Here is a 17,291-nt window from a genome sequence, read left to right on the forward strand (position 1 = left end):
GTCTTCACAAATATGGCAAGAGCTTAATCGAAGAAAGACGTTGCACAGGATATGGAAACATGGCTTGATTCATGGGCAGCAATTTAGGCTAGATTGTCTTTATTTCTAAAGGGGTAATGAGCTGATAATTAGTCCTTTTACCTAAAATAAGTCACCTACACTTGTATAAATACCACTCTTCCTCATTCGGAAGGACACACACGAACATACAAGGCAACTCTCACACACTTAGACACCAAAAGCAATAGTGATCCTTGTACTCAGCTCATTATCATCCAAAGTTGTAATCATATTTTTGTTATATTGAAGTTTGGTGATCGGTAGTTGCCATCACCCGAGGTTTTTTATGCCGGAGATCATTCATTGATCAAGGGCTTTTTCCTCGTATAAATCATTGTGTCTTTGCATCTTTTATCACAGAAGTGATCCTTTACATTCATAATTAACCAAGCATCATACCCCGTTTACATATAGTTTGGTTACATTATCCTTGTGTGATTTTTGACCAAAACAGAATGTATGTTGGAAACTTATGCTCTATGTGAACTTTACTTGATACATGAACACTTACTTGCTTTTACATACACAAACCTTATTTTCAATTAATGATCAAGTCTCATCCTTTCCTTCTCTTTCAATCTTTTAGATGTCGTCTAGCTCTTCCAAGAAGCAAAAGTCAAAGAAGGGTTCAACCTCCACCGCCATGTCTCAAAAAGATTGCATGAAATTTATGGCCAAGCAATTTGCTAAAGTCCTACCCGACATCTTTAGCAAGATTCAAACCGATTCACCGCATGGCTCTGTTGACTCAAAGGCAGAAAAACCCAAATCGACCTTCCAATTTAAGCAATTCATGGCTTGTAAATCCTTAGAATTCACTGGCAAGAATGGCGCTACCGCCATGATGAACTGGTTTGATGCCATCGAGCTTACCTTCTTGCAAAGTGGCTGCCCTGACGAACTAAGAACCTTGAATGCAACTGGGGTGTTTCGTGAAAAGGCACTCGAGTGGTGGACGACTGAACGTAACAAAAAGGGAAACGAGGTTGCACATGCTATGCCTTGGGACGATCTCAAACAGCTTATGAAAGACCACTTATGTCCTCCTCATGAACTCCAAAAATTGGAGAACGAATTTTGGAACCTTACTCAGAAGGGGAGTGACATGGATGGCCTGATTACGCGCTTTAAACAACTCAGTGTTCTCTGTCCTGGACAAGTTGAAACCGTTCTCAAAACCGTAGCCAAATTCGTCCGTTGTGTTGCACCTTCCCTGACAAACCACCTTGCCTCTGCCAATCCCCAAACCATTGAAGATGCTTTTCGTATAGCCACCGAACTTAACAACAACTGCGTTCTTCATGGAACCTTTGACAAGGTTTCAACAAAGAATGCATGCCAAGCTACAATTGACTCTTCTGATGAGCCCAAACCCTCCCAACCGTCTAAGAAAAACCAAGGCAATAAGCGGAAGGCATCGAGCCAAAATTGTGCGGTCGTCACTCCGCCAAACCCATAACCCCTGCAAACCATGCCTGCTTTTGCCAACAATGAAACTCCACGCAAGGTTTACACTGGAACGCAACCGAAGTGTGTTAAATGCCAGTATCATCACCCTCCAAACGCTCATTGCCGAAAGTGCGACAAGTGTGGCCGAAGTGGGCATACTTCTCCATACTGCCGCATCCCACCACAGGCCTACCAAAGCCAAGCCCTTTTAGCTCCAAATCAAGTCGCCCCTGGGCGTGCATGCTACACGTGTGGTGATACTAACCATATGGCCAACGTGTGCCCTCAATGTTACCAACCGCAGCAGCCTCGACAGCAGCAACCACAGCCTCAGCAACAGCAGCAACAGGCCCAAGAACCCGCTAGAGGTCGAGCTTTCCTTCTCACCACTGCTCAGGCTCAAAACGCGAACGACGTCATTACTGGTACGTTTCTCGTTAACCATGTCTATGCTTCATGCTTATTTGATACTGGTGCCGATAAAAGTTTTGTGTCATTAGAATTCGAGTCCTTGCTCAAGTGTAAACGCTCTAAGTTGCCAAAATCTTTCGTTGTCGAAGTCGCTAATGGTAAAACCGTCGTTGTCAATTCTGTTCTCTCCAATTGCTCGTTGGTTCTAAACGATCATACGTTCTCAATCAATCTCATACCCATGCAAATGGGCAGTTTCGACGTCATAGTAGGTATGGACTGGCTTAGGCGAGTCCGTGCTGAAGTCGTTTGTTCTGAGAAATTCATCCGCCTTCCCCTTCTAAATGGTGATTCTCTACATGTGTATGGCGAGAAACCTTCTCAAGGTCTCAAGCTTATGTCGTGTATCCAAGCGAACAAATGCTTACGCAAGGGTACTTTCGCCTTTCTCGCCCACATCGTGGAGAAGAGAGACAAAGGCCCAAGCATAAGTGACGTTCCTGTCGTACGTGATTTTCCCGATGTATTCCCTGAAGACCTTCCTGGTCCGCCTCCTGCTCGTCCTGTCGATTTTCGCATCGACTTAGTGCCTGGTGCTACGCCTGTCGCTAAGTCCCCCTATCGTTTAGCACCCTCTGAGATGCAAGAGCTCTCGAGTCAACTTCAAGAGCTTCTTGACAAAGGCTTTATACGCCCTAGTACTTCTCCTTGGGGCGCTCCCGTTTTGTTTGTCAAAAAGAAAGATGGATCATTTCGTATGTGTATTGACTATCGTGAGCTCAACAAGCTTACTATCAAAAACCGATACCCTCTTCCTCGCATTGATGACCTCTTCGATCAATTGCAAGGCGCAACCTGCTTTTCAAAGATCGATCTTCGTTCTGCGTATCATCAACTTCGAGTACTCGAAGAAGATGTACCTAAAACCGCTTTCCGTACGCGTTATGGTCATTACGAGTTCGTGGTCATGCCCTTTGGTTTGACCAACGCACCTGCTGTTTTCATGGATTTAATGAACCGCGTGTGCAAAGCATACTTGGACCGTTTTGTGATCGTCTTCATCGACGATATTCTCATCTATTCCAAGACGCAAAAAGAGCATAAGCGACACTTGCACCTTATCCTTGAACTCCTTCGTACTGAACGTCTATACGCCAAATTCTCCAAGTGTGAATTTTGACTAAAAGAGGTTCAATTCCTTGGTCATACTGTCAACGAACTTGGAATTCACGTTGACCCCGCAAAAATCGAAGCTGTGAAAAATTGGATCGCACCTAAATCTCCGTCTGAAATTCGCTCGTTTCTCGGTCTTGCTGGTTATTATCGTCGTTTCATCTCCAACTTTTCAAAAATCGTTGTTCCTTTGACCTCCTTGACTCAAAAAGAGAGACCTTTTGTTTGGGGTCCCGAACAAGAGGAATCTTTTCAAACGCTCAAGGATATGCTTTGCAATGCTCCTATCCTAACGCTTCCTGATGGTAGCGACGATTTTCTCGTGTATTGCGATGCTTCAAACCTTGGCCTTGGTTGTGTCCTTATGCAACGCGACAAGGTTATCGCTTACGCATCGAGACAACTCAAAATTCATGAGAAAAACTATACTACCCACGACCTCGAACTTGGTGCAGTCGTTTTTGCATTGAAGATTTGGCGACACTACCTTTATGGTACTAAATGTGTGGTCTTCACCGACCATAAGAGCCTCCAACACATCTTCAACCAAAAGGAACTGAACATGCGTCAACGCCGTTGGGTAGAATTATTAAACGACTACGACTGCGAAATCAAATACCATCCAGGTAAAGCGAATGTAGTAGCCGACGCTCTTAGTCGCAAAACTCATGTCAAAAGTATTCATTGTTTCCAACTCGTCCACGATCTTCAAAATCGCATACGTAACGCTCAGTATACATCCGTTAATGAGGGTAACCTCTACAACGAGATGCAATGTGGTGCTGAAAATAGTCTCGTGTCCAAATCTGATGGCATTTTATACTATCTCAATCGTATCTGGATTCCCAACCGTGATGATCTTCGCAAATTCCTGATGAAGGAGGCCCATAAGACGAAATATTCTATTCACCCTGGTGCCGACAAGATGTACCATGATATGCGTACATCCTATTGGTGGCCTAGAATGAAGAAGGATATAGCCACTTTCGTCTCAAAATGTCTCACATGTTCCAAAGGGAAAGCTGAACATCAACGTCCCTCTGGCTTACTCGAACAACCAAGAATTCCTATCTGGAAATGGGAGAGTATTGCCATGGATTTTATCACTAAGCTTCCTCGCACTACTGCTGGTCATGACAGCATTTGGGTAATCGTTGATCGATTGACCAAGTCAGCTCACTTCCTCCCTATTCGTGAAGATTTCAAAGTCGAGAAATTGGCTAAGGTCTACATGAAGGAGATAATCTGTCGTCATGGTATTCCCATTGACATCATTTCTGATCGTGATGCTCGTTTTACGTCTCGTCTCTGGAAAACTTTTCAATCTGCTATGGGTACTAAACTCAACCTTAGCACTGCCTTCCATCCTCAGACTGACGGTCAAACCGAGCGTACTATCCAAACCTTAGAGGATATGCTTCGTTCATGCGTAATAGATTTTGGTGGCAACTGGGATTCACACTTGCCCTTGGTCGAATTCTCGTACAATAACAGTTATCACGCGAGTATTCAAATGGCACCTTTCGAAGCATTGTATGGTCGCAAGTGCCGTTCGCCTATTTGTTGGCACGAGATTGGTCAAGCCCAAATCACCGGTCCCGAGCTTATACAAGAGACAACGGACAAGATTTTACAGGTTCGAGACAACTTATTGAAAGCCAGGAGCCGACAAAAGAGTTACGCTGACAAGGGACGCAAACTTATGGAATTCGAGACAGGTGACTTCGTGCTTCTCAAGGTATCCCCTTGGAAGGGCGTGGTTCGATTTGGCAAGAAAGGGAAGCTCGCACCTCGCTACGTTGGTCCTTTCAAAATTCTCGAAAGGATTGGCAAGGTTGCGTATAGACTGGACCTGCCCGAAGAACCCAGCAATGTACACCCTGTCTTCCATGTGTCCAACTTAAAGAAATGTTTAGCTGACGAAGGACTCCACGTTCCTCTCGAAGACTTGCAAGTCAACGAAACGCTTCACTTTGTGGAAAAACCGGTCGAAATCATGGACCAAGGAACCAAGCAATTGAGGCGCAGTCGAATTCCTATTGTCAAAGTTCGATGGGAAGGAAAACGTGGCGCTGAATTTACTTGGGAGCTCGAAAGCGAAATGAAGTCGAAATATCCCCATCTTTTCCCTACGTCTTCATAAATTTCGGGACGAAATTTCATAAATGAGGGGAGACTGTAACGCCCGGCTATTTTGTACTTTCCATTGATAGGAAGTTTTGTTCGTAATTCTATTTTTGGAAACCTTGTATTCTTGTAATCATTTCCTTTCTTTGTAATCTTTATTAAATCGGGACTTGGATCATTAATGAAACTGGTATTTTATTACATATATGTTGTATGCACTCTAATTATGCTCGTATGTTCAACTTCGTGCATCAATCGATGTTAATCATTATACTTGGAATCTATGTGTGAAACTTGTGATCAAACTAAACTTATGCTCCGAACGTGTTTTGAACAAGAACGATACTTGAATTGATACTTATACGCTCGATTATACTTGGTTTATACTCCTCATGCATAATCATATCTTAATCTATGCCATTGTGGCAAATGTGGTCCCTAAAACACTTTAAAACATCAACCATACAACTCTAGGGGCCAAAATTGTAATAAAGTAAAACTTATCCAGAACCACAAGTGGCTCGCGGCCCGCGTGGAATTAGCCTGAAACCTCAGGCGGGCCGCGTGAGGTCCCTGGTCGGCAGAAGCTCCAACAGTCGCGACCAGCTCCATTGTTTGAGCGGGATTTCGAGTTTAAACCGAGTTTTGGCTCTAGTAAACCCCTCTAATCAACGCTAATCACCTCCCTATAAGTACCCAAGCTTCCCCAAGCACTTGGACACTTTCACCACTCTCAAATCTCACCAAAACACTCTCAAATTCAAGCAAGAACTTGCATTTTCGGACAGATTCATACCTCTACACTAAACTTGGTATAACTTGCTCATTTCTTGATGAAAACACTTGATTCTTCTTCCTATTTGCTTGGTTAATCATGGAGTTTGATTCCTTGACCTCTCCTTGGAGAAATCAGACCTGGAATTGCTCCGAAATTGACCAAAAACTTTCTGTTTTGTTACATCTTATGCAAACTTCATCCAACTTGTGTTTAACACAACTCAAACCAATGTCCTAATGCTTACAACCTCTCTTATGGTTGGTTAAGCTTAAAAACATGGTTGAGACATCTAATTCAGAGGTTAAAACCTCATAAACTTTCTGTTTTAGTTAGGGTTTTACCCACAAGTAGGGTTCAAGTGTGAAGCTTGATGAATGTGTGATGGTTGGACAAGCTTGGGCTATCCTTCATAAGAATCCACTCATTACTTGATGTTTTCTATAGATTAGTTGTTGTTATTTCCTTAATACTTGTATGTTCATGACCCTCCTTGTTGTTTATAACAACAAGTGTAGTGGTGAACAATAGAGGTACCTAAACGGGAGCTTGTTCTTCCTACCTCATGTATGTACTCTATGACACAAAGAGGTGCCTAAATGGAGACATTGATCTCCTACCTCATGCTTGAATCATAAGACTTGTAACCAATATAATATCTAGGCTATTCTATATACATACATATATACCTAAGTAACTAAACTTGATGATAACTTAATAGTTACTTATCAAGAATATGTTACATCATCTATGACCATGCTCTTGTTACGACTCTAATGGACCTTTGAATCCATGAAATCATACCAACTCTCTTGAGTTCTAATAGTGTCAAGAACAAGGGTTATGTGTACAAGGTGATTATTTTTACGTATGTTATTTCTATACATTTTAAACTCCGAATCTATAATCTTCCGTAAACGCCAAACTCACACACCTTGTTTGCCTCGTGTAGAAGGACAAGGTGCTCCAAACTAATCCATCCACCAACTCACTCGCGGGAATTCAAGTAGGAAAAGCTTGCAACCACCGTGAGTATACTCGTATTCCCCCTTTTACTTTTACCACTTTTGGGGTGTAACATGTTTTATCTATCAACAAACTTACACATGAACATTTTGCTTAAACACATGAACATTCCTATAACATGCTTGTATACGTGATGGCTTGATACTTTAAACTTGGGTGAAACTTATGTGTTGAATTTATCATTAACTTCGTACGAGCCAAACCGTGACATATGTAGCGCTATAGGATTAACGACCCGCCCTTTATCATCGGTAATGTCATGAGCATATTGCGTTTCCTTGGTTTGGTATTTTAGACACATGCCATGTTTACATGTTTATCTTGAATCACATGCTTGCTATGAGGAATTGTTTAAAACTTATCTTTTGCTATGTATGTATCAAACTTGTATACTCGCCTTTGCTTTTGCATTGAATTATTTTAAACATGTTACAGGTTGATGAGGATGATGCTAAGAAAAGAAGTAGCGTTGATGCCTAGATACACATATAGACGTTAGGGTTTAATATGTTGTATCAATTTTGTTATGTTGTCATGTTATTTTTTAAACTTGTTGTCTTTGAATTTCTTGTAATGTTGACAATTTATCTTATGAAATGAAATCGGATTATTTAAATACTTGTATATGACAGTTTCTGGGTTATGTAACAGATTTGGGTTTTGGTTTTCAGCCCGCAAAGATTCTCTTGTGGAGGCTCAAGATGGATAGACAAAAGCTCGTAAATGTAAGTTTTTTGGTTTTCAGACTACAAAAAAAGGTCCTGTTGTGCTTATGACATTCACGTTTCCTAACATGTGTTAAAATGGCAGGATGGAGAGCACATTGCACCAGGACGGAGAGCAGATGTAACCTGACATGCGTTCATGTATAACATGTGTTAAGCCAATGTAATAATCATAGATAACTTGTGTTAACCTTTGTTATAATCTTGATGTAACATTACATGTGTTCATGTATAACATGTGTTAAGCCCATGTAATAATCACACATGACGTGTGTATACTGATAATGGATACTGATCATAACACATATACAAGTTAATATGGAACAAATAATATGAAACGGGCCATTTATTGTGTATAGACTATTTACTATACCAAAACCCGTATACCTGATGTGTTAAGCATCCATTATAATATTGTCGTAACCCGACTTGTATTCATGTATATGAAAGTGGTTTGCAAAACACAATGTTGTGCATATACGTAACACGCGTACATACAATTTAATATCGTAACACCGTATACCGCGGATAACATGTATTAAGCCTCTGTTATAATCTTGGTTTAACCTAACATGTTGTCATGTATAAGCTAGTGGTTTCCAAATCACCATGATGTGTATATAATACTGTAACACATGTAAAAGTTAATATGGAACACGTGTTAAGCCTCTGTCGTAATTCGAGGACCTTCAATAAGTGACATTTTTTGGGAAAGAACTCTTCGTTCATTTATAACATGTGTTAGTGGTTTATGCTGTAACAGAACACCGTGATGTAACCTAACATGTGTTCATGTATAACATATGTTAAGCCCCTGTTAGAATGACATATAATGTGTGATAACCTTTGTTAGTTTTAAAAAATAAAAAACAAGTAATATCTATTTTATTTTTTGTTGATGTTTAGAATATCTGATAATATGGATACTGAGTGTAACACTTGTACAAGTAATAAATGTACAAGTTAGTGTGTAACGTGTAATATGAAACGAGCCATTTATGGTAACACATGTATCGGTAATTTTGGAATATGTAATATGAAACGGGTCATTTGTTATGCACATTTTGGAATATATAACATGTGTTAAGCCTCTGTTATAATCTTTTTGTAACCTGACATGTATTCATGTATAAGCTAGTGGTTTACAAAACGCCACGATGTGTATATACTGATCTAACATGTGTTACAATTTGTTTGTTTGGAACATGTAGTTGATTAACATGTTATAAGGGTGAAAACAATCGACGGAGGCGATGAGTTTAATGGTGAGCTTAGTTAATATCATATTCTTGTTGTAACCCGACTTCTATACATATAACGTGTGTTAAGCCTCTATTACATGGGTTTCATGTCACATGTAACACATGCATGTCCAGAAGTTCAAACTATAACACGTGTTACGTTGTGTTGTGCTGTAACATAAACATGGTCATGATCCTTGAGCATCTGATCCACGTTTGACAAAACCAAACGGTCCCGAGAATTGGATCTTGGTTCCCTTGTATCCATTACCATCCTAATAACAAGAAGATAAGATAACCGTTAAGTCGTTAACTAGACATCACAACTTTTTAGCTAAATTGCAATCTTTTTCTCAAATAACAACACAACATAGCCAGAAATTAGTTCATATGCAAATAAATTTCCAAATTAAATCCCCAAAATCAAACTTAAAACAGATGCCAAAAACACAAATATCATCAAATCATCAAATTCCAAACAACAATGAGATCCCCACAAATATCATTACAATATAAAGCTTCTAAATTTATAGTAAAGCTTCTAAATTTATAATAAAAAGGGTTATTGGATTTTATCACCTTTAACTATTGGCCATTGGCCGCTGTCACCCCCAACTATCACTTTGACGCCCGCCACCCCCAACTTAACACTTAGTGTGTTTTGTCACCAAATCACTTACTTTTGATCCTATTACTCTATTTTTGGGGGTGTCCTAAGATCCCTAAAACCTTCCCAAGATCCATATGACACCCCAAAAAGTGTAGTAACAGGATCAAAAGTTAGTGATCAGTAACGACGTGGTGACAGAACACACTAAATGTTAAGTTGGGGGTGACGGGCGTCAAAGTGATAGTTGAGGGTGGCAACGGCCAATAGCTAATAGTTGAGGGTGATAAAATCTAATAACCCTAATAAAAAAAGGTAATAATAACAATAATAATGATCCTAAATCATCAAATCCAAACAAACAAACAAAAACCCACAATGCAATAATCAAATCAAGAAACTAACTCAAGATTACCTCATCACAAATATCACCACAAATATCATCAGACTTTTGAAAGCAATAAAGAGATCCACCTTCAGCCATCTCAATCAATTTAGATAAAGCAGACATCTTTCAAATCTTAAACCCCAATCAACCGATAAAAACTAATAGCTCGGACCCAAATTGAATCAAATAATAAAAAAAGGAAGAAACTTTATTCGCACCCCTGTTCACCACAAGATCTCGATGAACAGAGGAGGGTGAGAGAAGAAGAAGAAAAGCGAACCAAAGCCCAGATCGTAGTAAAGCTCTTGTTTAGGAAGATGAAGGGGATTTGAAATGGAAGAAGCTCAAAGTGAAACACTTTATAATCAATGGAGTTGTTCAAAAACCTTTGCCTAAATTAATCTGGTTTTTCCCAAAGGGTAGGATCTCTTGCTATGGCTTATGCATTAATAATTACTTGTGTTCCTGCTGGAATGTTGTACCCCATTACCTTGACATCTTGTGTTGATTCTCGTGGAATAAGTAGTGGGAGTGAAGCTCCATGGTTCTTTAATGGCGGACCTCGTACATGAAGATATTAAGAAGATGAAGAACAAGTGAAAATTTTCTTTATTAGTTTAAAAAAAAAAAAGTAAAAGGAATGTGGGTTGTACAAGTGATGTGAAAGACAATAAATGATATTGGTCAATTCAAAGTAGAATAGATCTTTTTGGATAAAATTACACATATACCCTTATATGCTATAAGAGTTATCAGCTTCTTGATGCACACGTGGATGAATCTTAGCCAAGTAATGGGTTTCCAAGGTTTTCTCAAAATAAAAAGGTTTTCTATATAGCATTATCCTCTACATATATATATATATGTGTGTGTGTGTGTGTGTGTGTGTGTGGTACTATATGTCTTATCGTACGAGATTTCATGTTCGCATGTTATAAACTACAATCGCATGTTATAAAAAGCAGTCGCATGATGTACAAAAACAAAATCGCATGTTGTGTATGAAAAAAAAGCGCATGTTGTAAAGAAAATTCGGCATGTTGTAAGGCAACTCGTACGCATCATACGATAAAGCATATTGTACGTTAACCAACCCCTGTTATATATATGACTACGTTAATGCAGATATGATTAAAATTTGTTTTCTAGAAAATTTACAAATAAAATATCTATTTTTAACTAAACTAATATTTTAGTTGATCAATCTAATTTTAGGTTTAACAAAGTTAGACACTTATGAACTTCTATCATGAAAATTAAATCTAAACTAATGTATGAACATAAACAATCCTTGTATTAGAATATGCTTAATTTTAAACTCAATATGTAGAATCGTTTGGGTTTATCGGTCAATCATTGCATATCCTTTGGAGGAGCCTCAACGATTAAAAAATGTGTAAAGGGAGCCTTGACACATCTTGCGACAAAGCCAGTGACTCGTATCAATAAAAGAAATAGAGCACAGTGAGACCTCAATAAGCGACCTCATGACGAGCTTAGCTCTATTCGAATCGTGTTTAAAGCTGAAGTCGATGCATGTGTAATTTCACAAGCGTTAGATGAGGCGTGGGTAATTTTAGACGCCCAAACTTAGGTTGATCTTAACATGTTTCTTATAAGACATATATTAGGGTGTCCAGGGTCGATGCGGCAAGGCTAGCGGGGAAGGCTTTTGCCGCGCGGTGAATGTGCCGCCAAAATGGAAGGAGTGTGCGGTGAACATATGACACATGCGGTGAAGAGAGGGGGTAGTGGTGGAAAAAGCCTTCCCTCTTCTCTCTCTCTCTTTAAAAAATGGTTTGGGGGAAAGTGAAACCACCTCTTGTGTTTTTGGGTAAACAATGAGAGGGGGGGATGACGTGGCATATTATGATTGGGTGGGTGAAATTCCCCCCCCCCCCCCAAACTTATGAGGGGTACACCTCTTACACCCTTGTTTAGGTTTTTTACCATCATATACATATAATGTTTACTATGCAAGTATATATAATATTATAAAGAAAAAGTTTAAAATAAAAAAGTTCTTAACGTGTGAAGCGTATGTGACCAGTAGTATAACGTGCGTGATTATGTTACATGTGTAATTAAGGTTTCTGACCATGCGTGATTTTTGTGTTTATGTGTAATTAGGGTTTGTAAATTATAACATGCATAATTTTACGATGAACATGCGTAATTTATTCGTGTACGTTTTACACGTTAGGCAACTATTGTACGTTTTCCCCATATTATAAATACATTTGTTATACAAGTAGAGGTGCACAAACTGGTTAATTTCAATAACCGGTTATTACTTATTACTTTAACTTATCCGGTTTGTCTTTTTTTTTTTTTTTTTTAATTTTATTGGTTTTTTCGTTTAACCGGTCTACTGGCTAAAAACCCGGTTAATAAAAACCGATTACCATACTAAATATCTCTAACCGGTTACTAACTTACAGTAAAAAATAACCACTAGTCGGTTATTCCTCAAGCGGTTAATAACCGGTTACAGTTAATTAACTGGTTATTTTGTGCACCTCTATATACAAGTAGTATTATTCATTGTAAGATAGCCCACTTGGCAGAGACACTTGTCTCTTAGACCATGTGTAGTGGTGAAGAAGTATAATGCCCCCACCATGGGGCATTATCCGACACGTGTCATCCCAGTCAGCATGGGGCATTATAGCATAAAGTGGTGTAATAACGCCCATATTACTTTTAATGCAAAAAAAAAAAAAAAAAAAAAAAAAAAACACGAAATACACATGTACACAAAATAGGTGCTGCTCCATATTATATTTAAAACTTGTCAGACCACCATGTGGGTACCTCAAATTTGATTGGCCACATGCATGATCCCCCTCTCTCTTCAGCGTTTTAATTAAAACGCAAAAATCACGCCGGATAACGCCTAGCGTAATGGGGTGGGGGCGTTTTGGGGCGTTTTTTTTCAATTTTTTTTGAAAAAAAACGCCCCACTACGGGTGGTCTTAGAGAGGAAGTCCAGGTTCAAACTTGAGCAAGAGGAGTATTTAAGAATTATCGGTATGTATCATTTGCCGTTCAAAAAAATACTAGTATTAAATATATTTAATGTTAGTCTAGATTTTTTTTTTTTGAATGGCAAACCTTACATACTCCTAAATTACATCAAATAAATACTAATCTACTCCTTGCTTGGGATTGAACCCAAGACCTCCCACTAAGAGGCAAGAGCCTCTACCAAGTGGGCTTATTGTAAAACTCAGGCTCTACTGATTTATTATAAATTTGAATCTGATTCAAGCTGGTTACGACGAGCGGGTCAATTCGTTATGGTAAAATTAAACCAGTATATTGATGGGTTTGGGTTTTTTATTTTGGAATTTGGGCAGTTTTGCTAAAAAGACTATAAACCAAAGCTTATTGACTAGTCAATATTTTACAACCTAAAGAAGCCAAAACAAAGCAAATAAAGCAGAGTATGGTCTTTTCATATCAATGGTTTTAGGGTCAAAATCTTGTTCCAAAAGCAATGTTGATGTAACATTGACTTTCAACAAACCAAAATTCCAACATTACACAGAATACCAACTCTTAAAACATCTCTAGAATAAATGATACAAAGAACATTTGCAGAAACATGAATGTGTATTTTGAATTTTTGATCAAATAGGAGATCAATGACCAATAAGAATTTATGACAGCTTCAACAATCAAGCTGCGACCGGAGTCTTGTTTTGTTGTTTCGACGAACTGTATTTCCTCGTGATGAATCTGCATTCATCAATAAATATCGAAATAAGTGGCGTTTCTTCTTTCACCATAAGTGTAAAGTTGTAACTTTGAATCAGAATTAAAAAATGACTCACTCGTTTTGACCAATTGTTGTTTCATTTTTGCTACATTCATATAACGAATTAACGATTCGAACTTTAATAACTAAAACAACTTGCCTGAAGAAGTCCCTCCACATGAGCTCGTACATCAACCAATTCATCCCAGAATCACCACCATCTTTTCTGTTTGAGCCAGCAGAAATTGTTCTAAAGTTTACACTTTTTGTTAATATAAAATACAGATTTGAAGGCGAACAACCCAATTAAAAAACGGTAACATATGTGGAGGTCAACCAAGCATTCAACTTTATTTATTAAGGGGGTTGCGGTGCAACTTGTTGCCCGTTTACCTACCATTTGTTTGTAATTTGCTATTTTGGCTTTTTAATGAAAATTATATGTTCTGGTAAAAAAAAACCTATATATTAAAACTACTTTATAGGCCACATAATATGTATCTGGTTTCGTTTCCTACGATTCTATCCAAAAAAACATTCCTAATAAAGAAAATGTCTTTGACGAGGTGTCAACATGTTAAATTTTAAAGTTTTGTAAAACCAAACTAGAGGCGTTTTCATTATTCTGAAATGTTTTCCCCCAAGAACTAGTATTATAAATAGGGTGCAAACAAGCCGAGCGGCTCGAGAAAAACTTCAAAACGAGCCGAGCCGAGCTTGAGCCTAAAATAAAGCTCGTTTACTTATCGAGCCCGACCTCGAGCCTAAAATAAAGCTCGTTTACTTATCGAGCCCGACCTCGAGCATGGCATGTGAAGCTCGTCGAGCCTTAGTGTAATATTAGTTTTTATTAATATTTAATAACATTTGTCCCTTATTTAAAGTTGTCTAGTAAACAAGCTGAGCCGAGCTTATTTAAACTTGTTTACGAGCCGAGCCCGAACCAAATAATAAACTTGTTTAGTAAACGAGCCCGATGTTCACTTATCGAGCTTGCGAGCCTAAATGAGTCTATTATTTATACTATTTTTTATTTAATATATTAATTAATAGATAATAAACGAGCCGAGCTTGAGAAACTACCAAAGAGCCGAGCTGGGTAGTTTCAATAATTTATAAATAAAACCATGTGCATGCTTGGTAGTTTCAATATACAGGTAACGTTCACATACATCACTACTTGTGTATAAAGAGTTAAAAACAAGTGGACATACCGGGAAGTAGATTTTTTCAATTCATCAAACACAGCTCGAGGAGAAACACATCCCATTGCAAGCCATGGAGAGATTTTACAAGAAAAACTTGCACCATAAACGCTATCGTTATTTCCGTCTTTGCTTTCTTTTGGAGGTTGGGCTTGGCATTCGCTTGCAAATTTTTTAAGCCTGTTTAATGCTTCAGTTTCGCCCCCAATAAGAGGACCATTGATAACCGGTTTGACCTATACAAAAGTCAATAATGTTCACACAATGAATGAATGAATTTTGGGCCCCATACAAAAGTAATGCTTGTGACTTGAAGAATTATATTCAGAAAATTAGTTGATAACCAGGGACATTAGAAACCAGTTTGACTTGCATGAAAGTCAATGCTATTATCACAACATATGGCATTAGAGCCAATCATCATTCTTAACCAATAACCCTATAATACTGTGACTTGAAGAATCATAATTCGATGATTAATTGATTAAAGAAAATAAAACTGTATTAAACTATACATAACTCAAAATATATTATCACAATGTACCACTTTTTGGCCCACCGTCGATTTAAAACAAGACCCGAATCTTCGTGTATAATAAAGTCTCGGGGACACTCGGGATGTTTTTGATGTAATCATTGCAAATTGATGAATCATAATCATATAAGTAGTCAATTAGAGAGAACAATAGCTCGAAAAATATTCATGAAAATTATATCTGATCAAACATATTTAATTTAAAAAAGCATGAATATATCTATCAGAATTATTTTTAATAAAAACACACATAATGAGCCCAACCCGAATTCATACAATCATACATAATAACACATATATAAAGCTACAACTCATATTTGTACTCAAATTCGATAATAAATTCTTTAAAAAAAATCTTGATTTGTTTGCAGTCCTATTCTTAATTAACAAAACATTAGCAAAACACAACATTTTGAATTCATACCTGAGTCATATTAGCAGTAGGATTAAGCCCCAAATCAGCCAAAGAAGGAATCTCACCAGGTTCCACATTACCACCAGACGGCAACCCCTTCAACTGATCAAGAACCTCAATAGTATTCCTTACTTTCACACCCTTCACTTTCTCCCTAAACCCACCGTAATTCGTCGGCATTTCTTCCAATTTAAACGGCAAATCCTCAATATGATACAATGTACTTCCCCAAAAGTACTTAACCTCCACCCCTTCATCTTTCAACACAGTCTCAATCTTCTGTTCCCCTTTACATTCCTCATTAGACACCTCTCTATGCATATATACTGCATCTGCCCCAACTTCCTTCACCAATTCAGCTAAAACGGTTTCGGGCTTCCCAATTCGGACCACAAGATCCGACCCTCTAGCCTGCAAATTCTTCCTCAAATCCGAAACCGATTCGATCAAGAAATTCGCCCGGTTGGGCCCGGTTTTATCGAACCCGAACGACGAGTTCCCAAACTCATTCGGGTCAAAACAATAAACCGGTAAAACCGAAACCGACTCATTGTTAGCAGAATTCAAAGACTCGTTATCATGAACACGGAGATCGTTACGGAACCAGACGACGGAGACACGGCGGAGAGCGGCGGCGCTGGATGGGTCGGAGGGGCGGCGGGGGTTGAGAGATAATGGGTTTGAAAGAGGGTTTGCGGAGACGGTTGATTTTGTTACCGATTTTGTAACGGAAAGTGAAGATGAAGAGAGAGAAAGGTTGAAAATTGAAGCGATTTGAGATGGGATTTTGAGGGTTACAGGGATTTTTTGAGGGGTAGGTGAGATTGTTGGTGGAGAGATGAAATGGGTAGGTGTGAATTTAGAGAGAGAAAGTGTGATCGATGTGAAAGGGATAATGGGGAGGTGAGAGTGGGTTTCTGGTGGTGTTTTTGTATCAGGGTTTTGTGAATCTTGAGATTTGGAAGCCATTTTTGTGGGTTGAAGAAGGATGAAGAAGGTAGAGGTTGAAGATGAATGGAGGCTGTCAAGTTTGAAGTTTGTGATGGATTTTCTGGTGTGCCAGTTTGCTTTTGTTTGTAGTGTGTTTGGTGTGAGAGAAGTGGGACCGAAACGGTGGTAGGTGGTGGGAAAGTAGGAAGTATAATTTGTACACAAAGATTTTCATCCATTAAATATTAAATAAATATTATTACTTATTAATATTAATGTTATTACCATTTCTGACTAGCAGTAAAATGTAACTGAATTTATACGTGAATTACTTGTCTCCTAGATATGATCGAGTTTGTAGCAACTTTGTTGCTCACGACTCACGTGAATAAAATTTTTAACCGAATTTTATATTTGTATTAACAGTTGGTAGGTTTTAAAATATAAGATTGCCTCTTTCAACT

General features: G+C 38.5%; 1 protein-coding gene across 2 annotated transcripts; it reads right to left on the bottom strand.

The window, feature by feature from the left end:
* Positions 1–13,412: 13,412 nt before the first annotated feature.
* Positions 13,413–17,010, bottom strand: LOC110884293 (blue-light photoreceptor PHR2). Of its 2 annotated transcripts, none has more exons than XM_022131999.2 (4): positions 15,907–17,010; positions 14,957–15,183; positions 13,903–13,968; positions 13,413–13,723 (listed from the first exon to the last, which is right to left on the bottom strand). In XM_022131999.2, the coding sequence occupies exons 1-4, from the start codon at positions 16,864–16,866 to the stop codon at positions 13,663–13,665; spliced, it is 1,314 nt and encodes a 437-aa protein (XP_021987691.1). In that variant the 5' UTR covers positions 16,867–17,010; the 3' UTR covers positions 13,413–13,662. The 2 variants fall into 2 exon arrangements, with proteins under 2 accessions (XP_021987691.1, XP_021987689.1); XM_022131997.2 differs by having other exon boundaries at positions 13,903–13,992; positions 15,907–17,008.
* Between the last annotated feature and the right edge of the window lie 281 nt (positions 17,011–17,291).

The sequence above is a fragment of the Helianthus annuus genome, chromosome 10, assembly GCF_002127325.2.
Source record: "Helianthus annuus cultivar XRQ/B chromosome 10, HanXRQr2.0-SUNRISE, whole genome shotgun sequence".
Lineage (NCBI taxonomy): Eukaryota > Viridiplantae > Streptophyta > Magnoliopsida > Asterales > Asteraceae > Helianthus > Helianthus annuus.